Source organism: Lutjanus erythropterus, chromosome 23, assembly GCF_056507025.1.
Source record: "Lutjanus erythropterus isolate fLutEry1 chromosome 23, fLutEry1.hap2, whole genome shotgun sequence".
Classification (NCBI taxonomy): domain Eukaryota; kingdom Metazoa; phylum Chordata; class Actinopteri; order Lutjaniformes; family Lutjanidae; genus Lutjanus; species Lutjanus erythropterus.
The window spans coordinates 23,494,787-23,507,768 of NC_139339.1; the positions used below are offsets into that span (position 1 = coordinate 23,494,787).

Consider the following 12,982-nt stretch of genomic DNA (forward strand, 5'->3'; position numbering starts at 1 on the left):
AAAAATAAAGAAGGCAGGAGGAAGAGGAAAGGGGCAGGACACACACTCAGGGCCAAGTGTGCCACCTAATCTGAAAGAGAGTGTATGAGGGTGACAATCAGCTCTCTGTGAACACCTTTCCTCAAACCTGTACTGTCTTGTGCTTATCAGATCCAAATACCAGGAGGTATGGAGTCATATCAGTGTAAGAAAAAGAAAATCTGTAAAAGAAGAAGACTGCATTGCACCGACAACAGATTAAATCAGTTTTAACTTTGAGTTATGTGGCACCAAATGGAAAACTGGATGATGGACTAAATTTTAGTTTTCACTCTAAACCTAGATTAAACTTAATTCTGTTGCACCAAAACTTTAAACTGAAGCCAGTATGAGTGGGCGCGCTAACTAGGCTAACCTTTTAAGCTAGTTAGCAAACAACGTAATGATTTAACTTTATGGCCACCTAGTAAGCACTAACATTTTAACTTTTTAGCTACCTAACGAACTGTAATGTTTTGTAACTTTTTAGCAAGCTAACAAACGATGTAACATTTCAACATTTTAGCTAGCTAGGGAACTAGCGCTTTGATAACTTTTTAGCTAGCTAGCAAACAATGTAATGTTTTAAGGATTACAGGGCAGCTAGCTCATGAAAGTTTTCACACAGTCTTTTAAACTGACTAGTTCACAACAGCATGCAAATATATTTATTTATTTTAATTTGGGTAATCAATGTCTCCACATTGATTACACCATTTAATTTTGGTTTACATCAATAAGCTTTTTTAACTGTGCAACAGAGCTCTGCTTCATTTCAAATAGAGCTTCACTAATTTTAAGCCTAGTTTTGCTAAGCCTGGGGGAAAACAAATACAATAGATAAAAAATAAATATAACTTAAAAATATATCGAAACAAAATAGAAGTATTTATGAGCAATTTAAAAACAAATGTATACCGAAATAAGTGAACAAATAAACGAATATGCTTGTTTTTATATTTTGTCTTTATATTTCCATATTTATTATTCCTTTAATTTTTTTAAATTCAACCTTTTTAATTTACTTATGTATTCTTTTGTTTTTCCACTTTGTATCTCCACATTTTTATTGTTTTTATTTTTACTCTTTATATTTGCACATTTATGTTCTTATTCTTTAATAGATTTTTTGTTTGTTTGTTTGTTTGTTTGTTTGTTTGTTTGATGGCACTCCTATGACTCCATACAGAGGAGGCTGCAATGTTGAGGATAAATACCAGCCCTCATCTTTCAGGTTGCATGAGTCAGTGGCACGTAAATCAAGGTGAGATGCATCCATGGGAAACTTTTTCAGATTGCAAAATACAGAAAGTAAAGAAATCAAAGGAGCAAGGAGGCAAAGCATCAAGTCAGGACTACAAAGGACTTGTTCCATGCCTGTGAAATTGAAAAATGAAGGGGGAAGCACTTTGAAATATTTTGTTTTAAAGACACCGCAGGAGTCAGATTTGCCCTTCTAGCCGGTGCAGATTTGCTTGATGTGGAGAGCATTTCGGGTCATTCATCTCTGATATGGAAAACACAACAAACCCAAACAAGGGTCGAGTTTTTTTAAATTGAAATATGAACTTTATTTCACCCATACAAAATAAAAAGAATGTTAAAAGTTTACAATACAGTGTCAACTTCAACTGTCTATTTGGGAACATTTCATACTGAGACTGACACATAAATGGGAGCCCCATCTCTGCTTTCAATGGATACATTTAAAACAAGCTAAAAAGAGGGGGGGGGGGGATAAATGTTCAAGATAAAGAGGAAAGCTACTCAAAAATTGGTGAGGTTGGCCAGAATAGAAATGAAGAGAATACAAAAGGAGACAAACAATTTTAAAAACAAAGTTATGGTCCAACAGTCACAGTATGCTTCTGATGGGGGAAATTTAATGATCATATAAAATAATGTATGAGGCCCAACTGCTGGGGCGACTGACCTCTGAAAACAGCGTCAAAAACGACAATGAACAAAATGTAAATCAATAACTTGATGATATGGTCGACTTCAGGGCTGTGATTGTGGAGGTTTTACAGTTCTCTTGATAAAAACGTGAATTAAAAATAGAAACTAATTCAAGATAAACTATAGTAAAAATACACCTGCTTCCTTGTTTACGTTACAGCCTGACAACTGGACTGACGGGCACATTGTGACAAAGCCGGGAAGTAGGGCTCACATGTTAGCAGCAGTATTTTATAGCCAATCGATAACAGTAATACAACACTTCATGGGTGAGACATGACCTGCTTTCCCTTGGACAAGTGCTCATCTCCTTCCAAATACTTTACAGACTGTCGCCCTGAACTCATCTGAACTATGAACGTCAAAGGCTAGAATAAGACTTTAACTACCTTTTGTTTGTTTGTTTGTTTTTTTTTACATTTTTTCAGCCAAGCTGTGGGTCTGAGTGACTGATTTGTTCACTTCATAACTACAGAGGATTGAGGAAGAAAGAAAAGTGCCAAAAGAAAAAGCTACCACACCTATCCTGTCTGCGGGGGGGCTCATGGCAAAAACAGTGATGACTGCCATTTTTAATATTCAAAATAGAACGACTGACTTGTTAAAAAACATCCTCGTTGGATTTTCCTCTACAATAAAATAAAACCTTAAAAAAAAAAAAAAAGAAAAGAAAAAAGGAAATTAAAACACATATTATACAACCAGGTTTCAGTCTCCTGCGGCGGGGTCTCTTACAGCCAACTGTCTGTCTGCGGGCTGCGATGAAGAGTCTTTCCCTCCGCCGCAACAACAACTTAAGAAATCGAAAAATTATGTCGAAAGAGTGTGTGTGCATGTGTGTGTGTGTGTGTGAGTGGTGGGGGGAGGGCAAGAGGGAGCTAAGAGTCATAGTCTTCATCGTCATCGTCGTCATTTTTGTGTGGCACGGGGGCCGGGGGAGGCGGCACGACGCTCATCATGGAGGGGTGGGGGGCGAAGGCCATGCCCACGCCCTGCGGCTGTGCTGGAGCCATGCTGCCCATGGAGACCATGTTGCCCATGTGCATGTACTGAGGGGGTGCGTTTGAGCTGCAGGGGCACAAGCAGAGGTGTAAACCGGGTGTCATGGAGATAAGTCCGATCACATTCAGCGTGATCAATCATCTATAAACCACTGTGGAATCAAACATGATGGGATTCTTTGTCTTTTTTTCCAGTTGGTCTAAGTTCTCAAGCAGCACGGTTCAAACCCGCACTTCATATTCATTATTACAGCCACACAGATATATCAGTCAGCTGATGTTTACAGTGATATTGTCCTATAACTATATTGGTTTATGTCAGTATTAGCATATATGTTGTTTGTGTGCGTGGATTTGAAAATCTTTTTGCCAAAACATAATGCAGACTGTGATTTTCTTTTAGTTTTAGGCAGCATTTTACTATTATTACTTATTATTATTACTATACTATACTATACTATACTACTATTTATCAGTTTAAATTTGATTTGTCCAGCTGTGTCCACACAGTCCATCAACAGCAAACTGACTGATCTGAGTGTTCGATATTTTGACACTTCCCATAGTCAAACCCTGCTGAGAAAGATGAGACAGGTGTGTGGAGTTGTGGACACGGCGGCGTCTCTAGTGGAAAAACAGCGCCCCCTACCTGTTTTAGGTTGTAAAGTAATCCACCTGATTTCTCAATCAGAGCAGGTGGCTCTCAATTTGTGAAGTTAGAAAAGAGCAGGGTGCTTTCAGTGGGAATATTTAGAACCAAACATCTTCATATAAAATTTAAATGTGGCATTATTTGCTGTCTGACTGAGACTATTTAAATTCTGAGAGAATAACTCGCACTACTTAGTGTGTTCACTGATGTGACAACTAGTTCTTACGCTACAGTTACACCATGTTCTAACATTTACTGTTATCTTGTAATTGTCACTCGTGGCCACAGTGGCTGCTGTTCAGCAAACCTTACAGAGAGTCACTTTAATAATGGATATGGATTAGTGTCACATTGTTGCAGCCCTGATGCAGATCAACTCCACTGTGTCCTTTGAGTAATCAGTAAGTAGTAGTGGTCAATAATTTACGTACATTTACATATTTTATGTAAATTATCTTAGTTTGATTGCAGCCAAAATGCACTGATGATGCCTGATGGTTCATTCATAGGTAGGTTTGGGGAGTAACAGATTACAAGTAACAGGAATAAATAATCCCAATACAACGAAAGAGTAACTGTATTCCATTACAGTTATAGATTAAATACTTTCATTAAAAATGGTGATTATTTTTAGATTGTGATCCTACTAATAAAGAACGATATACTACCACGCACAGTGCACAAACAGCTGCCAATTCATCATCATGGCCTCTGGTGAAAAAATGCTTCACTGGATGGAAAATTTACCATTTTTTGTTTTTAAATCAATCATTTAATCAATAAATTACACACAACAAAGGAAGGATCAGCTGGACAAACTAATAACCTGAACAACAAACATATAACACTTAAGAGCTGCAATGATTAATCTACTATTGATGAACTATTAAATGAATCTGCATCTATTTTAATAATCAGTTATTGTTTTGAGTAATTTTTATTTTCAATTCTCTGATTTCAGCTTTTTAAATGTGAATATTTTCTAGTGCCTTTACTCCTCTCTGACAGTAAACTTAATGTTTTGGAGTTGTGGACAAAACAAGACATTTTAAGATGCTATGTTGAGCTTTTTCTAACATTACGTGAACCAAACAACTAATCAATTAATTAAGAAAATAATCAACCACTTACTCTTCAGTTGTAGCCCTAAAAGCATCATATTATCCTAAACGATTTCATCACATTTTGTATTAAGATAGTTCAAAAGTAACAGAAAGTTACCTTACTCTAATACAGTGATACATTTTTAACAGGTACTCAGTAACTGTATGGGAATACATTTTTAAAGGGAATATAAAACATATTTACAGCCTCATTATGAGGAAACAGCCACTGTTACACACTCAGTATTTGGCACCTAAACAAAAGAAAGCAACAGTATGTTGGGAAAATTTATGAAGGCACATGAGTGTTTTCAGACCACAGTGGGCGGACGGTTGGCATGTTTCAAAGTTGGCTTATTACTGTTGTGGTTGTATGCTTTTTTTTTCTTAACTCTTTCATCCTGCACAACAAGGAGTAAAATGATTTTAAGACTGATCTGACATAAGAAGAATGGAAAAGGACCCACACTTTCTGTAGATATTATATTATTATTAGATATTATTTTCATCTGTCAATTATTTTCTTGATTAATTAAACCTGTCACCATCTTGCCAGTTAAAAAATAGGTCTGAACATGTGGAGCCCCCAGACGTACGTCCATATGTTTGGACCTATTTTTCAAGTCTTTCCTGTGACACTTATTTCCATTATCAATTAATCCATCAGTCCTTTTCTTGATAAATCGATTAGTTGTTTGGTTCATAAAATGTCAGAAAATGATGGAAAATGTGCATAAGTGTTTCCTAAAGCACAAGATGACGTCCTCAGAAACCAGAAAATATTCACATTTAAGAGGTAGAATCAGATAATTTGACATTATTTTCTTAAGAAATTATTCAAACCAAAATGATTATCAAAATAGTTGGCAATTAATTTAATAATCGATTATAACAATCAATAGTTACATTTCTAGTAGATATAAAGGGCTCATTCTAAGGTAACAAAAAGACGGTTCTTATTTTCAGGTGATTATACACTAAAGAAAACATACTTTTGAATATTATATTACATTTCTGTCATATTCTACCAATAAATCCCCACACATCATACCTGATATAGACCAATGTGGATATGACAGGCCGATATTATCAGCCATTATCGGCTCTAATAAATCTGTCTCTAAAAATAAGCCCTTATCTTTACATACTGCTCAGTATTTCAGATGTTCATACCTGTGGAACCTGGATGCAGCCTGAAGGTTTGTGCTTGACTGAGAGCCGTCCTCCTCGTCTCCATCTGTCTCACTGTCTTCAGATTCGTCCTGTTTCCATCACAACAAACACACCAGTGAGCCTTCATACTTCAAACACACGCAAGTTATTGAAACTTTTATGGAGCTAAAAACATATATTGTAGAGAACTTATTATCATGTAAAGAATAATTTCATTTTTGCAAACTAAAATCTAAATTTTCTTCAATAACTGTATTTGCATGTTTACATTATTCACACCAGCAAAACCACAACAAAAATCTCACCCAGTCTCACTCATTTTCCCTCCCCCAATGTTCCTGTTGCTCTCTCAACATCTCTGCTCTGTGTGCTGTCAGGTTTGTCTACATGCTAACTCAACTTATCAGCTACAGTGTGACACAATCTTAGCCAATCAGAAAATCAAAGCTGGTCATTTCTGATTGGCTGTTTTGTCTCCAATCTCAATGCTACAAGTATTTGGTTACTAGGGAAGTAGGGAGGCGCTGGGAGAGGCAAAGAGGCAGCCACGTGTTAAGTTATTCACACAGTTTTGGAAACCTACAGCTTGCAACTGACCTATCTCGACAGATAGCTAGCAAGCTGCCAGATAAACAAAAACACCATCATTAATGTACTGTAGTTTTTTAAATAGCTTAAACTTTTCCCTGTAAATGCAAGCATTTTTTAAGAACTAAGATATTTTTTCTGCTACTAATGATTGTAATGCTTTGAGTGTATAGCTGGCAATCATCATGACAGGTTAGCTCAGTTAGCTAGAGTGCCAGCTGATAAAACTACAAACTAACTTCCTAACAGAATTTAATAAAGGTCTGTCATTAGATTCTTGCCAATACAAAGCCTTATTTGCAAACACACAGCAAGGAATTTGAGAGGGCCAATGACTGAAATGTTGTGATGCGCACATAATCGCAAACATGTAAATAAATTCTTTGAGCACAGAACAGATTTTTGCCTGCATCAATTAAACTTTGTGTGACAATACTTCCTCTTCAAAATAAATGTAAGTGCTTGTCCTTCCTGTGCTCATTATGTCCCATGGTGTGCACAAATATCACTCCATTAAACTGTCACTAACTATTAGCTCCTACAAGCAAATTAACTCCCACCTCTTGTTCTGACTCTGTGCCAGACAGTTTCTTGTCCTTGCCTTTGGCGCCGGCCCCTCCGTTCTTGCGGCCAGACCCTGGTTTTCGACCCCTGGGGAGAAAGCCAAAAAACAAAACAAAACAAAAAAAACATTATTTCAAAACATTTGCTATTCACACAAGCAAACGACTGATTTTGTCATTAAAAATCATTTTGCCCTTCAGTCAGAAATACAACACCTCAATAATTATATTCTTTCTGTTCTTGCTCCACTGTAGAAAGCTGAACAGTTATGAGTCATTTTAACAGATGCATTTTGTGGTGACATTATTTTAAAAGATTTCCCCTTTAAGCTGCTTTGAACAACAACAAAAACCTGAGACAAACATTTGGATTTACACTTAAAATTCTCACAGAAACACCCAGATGACAGATGTTGTTAAAAAAAAAAAAAGTTGGGAATTTGTTTTCACTTTTGTAGCCAGACATTTTCTAATAGCTTCTTAAACTAATTAAAGATTAGACCGTCGTTCTGCGGCATAAATCTGCAGAGACAGATGCATCATTCAGATAAACAGACAATTCTGATGTCGGTAATAATGTGACTGACACTGCTGGTGGAAATTACTTTCAGCCATTTATATTCAAAGATGCTATGACTCCACATGCCTCGTTCCCACAGCTGAGCCAAAGTGTCTAAATATTAGACGCGTACAACCACATTAAATTGAATCACAATCGAATCAGCCACGCTCTTTAGTGAAAAGTCTTCGAACTCATTTAATTTATGTGTAATTCTCTGCCAAGCTCTCCGCTTCAATTTAGCTGCAGCTGCAGTGTTTGATTTGACAGTCAATACTGCTTTTTCTTCTCTGCAATCTTCAATAATTAGTTCTCGCTCTGTAGAGCTGTAAAAATGTGCCCTCTCCTGTTTTTTGTAATGAATTTATAATCACGAAACTAAATGGAAAACAGAAGTGAGGTACCATCACAGAGATGACAAACATTTTGCTTTAGTCAATTTCAATTTACACCTGTAGCTGTTCCTGGAAAAGGTAAAGTTAATCCTGCTCCTGTTCGTATAGGTGGTGTAGTTATGTTTGTGATAAGTGATTTATTTCTTCCATATTATAGTGTGCATGCACTTATCAGAGATGACTAAGTGATAAACTGACTAATAAAGTGATAAACCAGGTGAATGAGTCAAACTTAGCTGCATGATACACTGATTGGACACAGCAAACATATTACTCTGGACTAACAGTATATGTGAAAGAGAACCTTGTAGACCTGAGTTTCCTGGTGTCACCATTAAAATGTTGACTGTTTAATTCCTGGGTAATCAAGGTACTACACAAACACGATGGCACGTGTGTGCTGCAGGATGTAAACAAACTTTTATCACGATACAAATGTATATCAATTCTCTGGACAACTATACGATAATTGAGGGGCCTGTGACCTACACAAGACAATACCATATACACATGTAACACAATCAGTTACAGAAGAGGCTGCACCTCCTTACTCCTCTGTTTGGCCAGAAAAGGAAAAAAAACAAATAATTCCAACTTGTTCAGTGTAGCGAGTTTACTTTGTTTTCATAGTTCATTAACTGATTAACAGTTGCTTGTTTTAAAATGTCAGAAACTGGTGAAATATGTCAGTGTTTCCCAATAACTAAGGTGACGTTTTGTCCACAACCCAAAGATATTTAGTTTATTGTCAGAGAGGAGAAAGAAAACAAAATACTCATATTTAAGAAGCTGGAATCAAAGAATTTTTACTTTTTTTCTTAAAAAATTACTCAAACTGATTAATTGCTTGGACAGAAATGGTTACACAGTGGGATGGGAATTTACTTTGCATCAATGATACTGGATCATTTGATATAGCAATCCAGATGGAAGAATTGTTAGACCCGTTGCGTGTGTGTGATAGACATACCTGCGTGGGACTTTTTCTCCTCCCCCCTCGGTGTGGTTCTCCTCCCCCTCACCCTGCATGTCCGGCACCGTTGCCACCAGGTCTTTTAAGAAATCAAACTGTTGCTCCAGCTCAATGCATTGCTTTCTGTGAACACAACTTTAAATCAGTGCATTTCTTCTTCCACAGACTTGCACACATTCTGAGCTGAGTAAAAAGTCAACTAAATGTCAAATACACAATGACATAAATGGGGATTAAATATTAATTTAAACCACATTCAGAATCTGAGTCACACACTAAGATACAGAAATACAGAAACTAGGGATTTGGCAGTGTGTTGCAAATCCGCTCTGCATCACTACTGAGGTAACATGAGCATCACAGGCGCTCCCAATATACCACAGTATAATAGGGTGCTTTAAAGTGTCTTTATGTAAATCCAAAGGAAATGAAGACATAACACCTCATCCGCTACATGTATCCAAAATTAAATTACAACCTTATATATGATTTATAGTTATTATCCAGCTGCCTGAGTTCACATCTATGGTCTGTCAGTCATAATGGTCTGAGCAGAGGAGGAAAGAAAGACACACATAAACACAGAAACTTACAGATGTGATGTTGTCATTGTCTTTGCGTTCCTAGACTGGGTGACTTGACAGGCCTTTGTAAGCAATGATTCCAAAAACAGCTCCAGGGCTCTCGCTGAAGTCTCGGTTAAGGAAATTGAGGGAAATTATGCAGCGGATCGTTTACTGGCCTTTACTTAAAGCCATGGAAAACTTGGCTTGAAATGATAAAAATGCACATAAGACATCAAAGTTTAGCTTTTCATTGAGCATCCACAAAAATCGGAATTAAAATAAACATTCATAACTGTTAGAAAACGTGTTTCGAAAGAGCTCATCTTGCTGTTTAGTGTGTGGGCGTGTCAGATCATGTTTGATTGCCAGCTGGCTCAGGAGTCAACATAGAAGCTAAGTAATGTCCTGCTGTGGACCGCTGTAGACGTGGCCAGCAGCAAACATAATTTAGCCACCTAAATAAAGGACAACCAAAACCAAAAGGACAAACAAAAGTAATGTTCCAAGACAAAATTCTATTAATGTGAAAGTAATGTATTAACAGTTTCAAGCACTTTTTCCAAAATCCAAGCACTTCTCCAACTTTGGAAACATTACAGTGAATTTCAAGTGTTTTTAAAGATTTGCAGGACCTGTGTGAACCCTGCTGCTCCCTGCATCAGCAAACAGGTTTCAGCAATGTGTGTCAAAATTGTCACCAAGATCCTTGATGTTTCTGTTTCCCCTCCAGTCAGCAGTCAGCACGGATGACAGGAGACTAATTTAACAGGTTGAGAAGCGGCAGATCTTACATAACCCACAGCACACTTTTTACAGGGAAATCCAATGAAGTTTGTGAGGAAAACTCTCTTGGGAGTTACAAGTAAACCGTTCCCAAACTATACAGAAACAAGGCTGACTTAAGGAAATTATGTTACTTATGAATACATAGAGGGAGAGGGAGAAATCACAAGGGGTGTGGATCAGATAGCTAAAGTCAGGACAGGAAATAATATGGTATATAAAAAAAGACAGATATAGTGATTGTGTTATAATTCACAATTGATAATATTTCTGCATCACAATTTCCATTTTCCTACAAAAAACCCTATTAAATCCATGATTATGTGTTATTTGTTGGGGTCTGTACCCAATGAACATGTTTTCTCACATCTGAAGAACAAGATTTGTAGGTTGGGGTGTCTCTGCAGCGCTAAAATACTTTATTTTAAAGCTTTTTTGTCACACATTTCCCTTTGTATATTTTGATTAATTGTTCAGCCTACAACAAATATATATTCTAAAATCCATAGTTTGATTGAGATAATTCATTTAAACCCAAATACTACTAAACTGACTCCAGATCAGCATACATACACACACACACACACACACACACACACACACGTTTCATACTCAGACAGGGAAGAAGACAAGAGGAAAAAGGGTAAAGAATGTGAAAAGACAGAGCAACAGATTAGTTTGAGTGTCAGTGAACTGGTCTACACATTCACAAAGCTTAATTTTACTCATGAAAAATTACTGTAATTAATTTACAAGACCATTCTAAGAGCTAGGTAAAAGAACTTTTTAGGAAAACTGTTTTTAATGTTAGCACACTGAACATTTACAATGTTACTTTGTAATGTCTACAAAGTAACAATACAGTTGGCAAAGATAGCAGCTCAATTGCTACATTTACAGTGTTACTTTGTAGACATTACAATACAGTTGGCAATGACAGCAGCTCAGTTGGACTTTAAAAGTAGTATATATGGTTTGGCAAGGGCATAATTTGAGTTCTGGCACTGGGCTGGTTTTGTGGAAGATTTTTTTTTACAAACCTGGCAATCCTGCATTATTCTGGTCATTGAAACACATACAGGTGTTTGAAGGCTTGGAATTTGCACCGTGAAGATATTTTCAAGAAAGGATACAAATAATAACAGGTACTGCTGCAGCCACTTTGCCTATTTCTTCATCTGTCTGCATAATCTTCTTAATCCTTGCCTGGAACGAGAAAAATTGAATATAGAGTCAATGGCTGTGAATACATTGACCCTATCAACTTTAACCATGTAGTTTATAAACACTCAAAGTTAGCTTTCTATGCATCAACTAAAATCTTACCAAAAGACACTACAACACATTTTTTAATCATCGGGATAATGATAAAGAAGACATTCATAGCATGCATGTTAAAAACAGTCCTCTCAGTCATGTTGATCAGACCTGATACAGTGTGTGCAGAGCGAATACTTCCAAAGGTTGTTAAACAGCACCAGAAACAACAGATTTACTCAGATTTACGACGCTAAGTTTCACTTAGCTTTCCATGCTAAAAACAACGGTCATTACTGCATTCTCTAGCAAACTGTCAAAGCCTTAAATGTAACGTTTACTTAGCAAACACTGTAACTCAGCTCACTCAACGAAACCTACAACTTTGGTTAAACTGTTAATGGTACTAGTGTCATTTACATTTTGGTGTTAAATGGGTTGCGTTTGCTTGTTAGCTTGTTAGCTCCCCAGGCAACAACAGGCCGAGTCCCATTCAAGCTAGCTAAGAAGTTTAGCTTTCCATCACACAGTTTGCTAACATTAGCTCGTCTTCACACCGGTTCAGCAAAGTTTAAACTTACCGGGGGGAATCTGGCGTTGTATTTCTTCTTTTTGCTGGGCATAGTGAAATTGCCTGGGTGGCCAATCTAAAATAAAATTCAACACACCCTGGAGTAATACCCTATATCATGTATAAATCACCTCCACCGCGCACACACTTGATAGCAGTAGCTAACCGGCTAACTCGTTAGCACGTCGTCGTCACTCGTTCCTCTTGCCTGGCAGGTCAGCTGCTTGGTTCCGCAGGGTCACAACGCCGTCATGTTCAAGCACACCGACGTCCCGCAACTCACACAGGAATATATTGTACGAATTACGTTTAATTTGTACCTAATAGTGGTAGACTGTTGTATTTGACGTCTACACAAAAACGCCTGCTTGTATATTTGCGGGCATACACACCTGGAATAGTAGTTGGATATGCAACTGGATTCAGTAACAAAATGATTAATTTACACCTCGTGCTACAATAAAAATAGATCGTTCTTTTTTCCCCCTAACGACGCAGGTTCAGTAGCGCGACTATGAAATTTCCACCAATTTTTATTATATTATAATTGGACATTTTTTTCAGAATAATGACTTTAAAAATGAAGAAGGTAATGTAATAACTGTGTAAGATACAAATATCACTGTAGAGGTTAAAAGAACCAAGAATTCAGGCAACAGGAGAGGCGGGTGTGGAGGTTGGGGTGAAGAGTGCGCAAAGTGAAATTTACAATCAATGGAAATATAGATGGAGGTTAGAATATATTTGTATTATTTTATTTTATTTATTGTTTGTCTTCTCCTTTTCCTGTTCTTTTAATAAGTGGTTTAAATTCTGTTTAA

At 37.0% G+C, this 12,982-nt stretch overlaps 1 protein-coding gene across 1 annotated transcript; it reads right to left on the minus strand.

Annotated features, from left to right (window-relative positions):
* Positions 1–1,564: 1,564 nt before the first annotated feature.
* drap1 (DR1-associated protein 1 (negative cofactor 2 alpha)) lies at positions 1,565–12,392 on the minus strand. The gene is made up of 7 exons (XM_084712677.1): positions 12,172–12,392; positions 11,467–11,539; positions 9,578–9,671; positions 8,982–9,107; positions 7,055–7,145; positions 5,907–5,995; positions 1,565–3,045 (listed from the first exon to the last, which is right to left on the minus strand). Exons 1-7 carry the CDS (start codon positions 12,211–12,213, stop codon positions 2,856–2,858), a joined length of 705 nt encoding a protein of 234 aa, XP_084568803.1. The 5' UTR covers positions 12,214–12,392; the 3' UTR covers positions 1,565–2,855.
* Between the last annotated feature and the right edge of the window lie 590 nt (positions 12,393–12,982).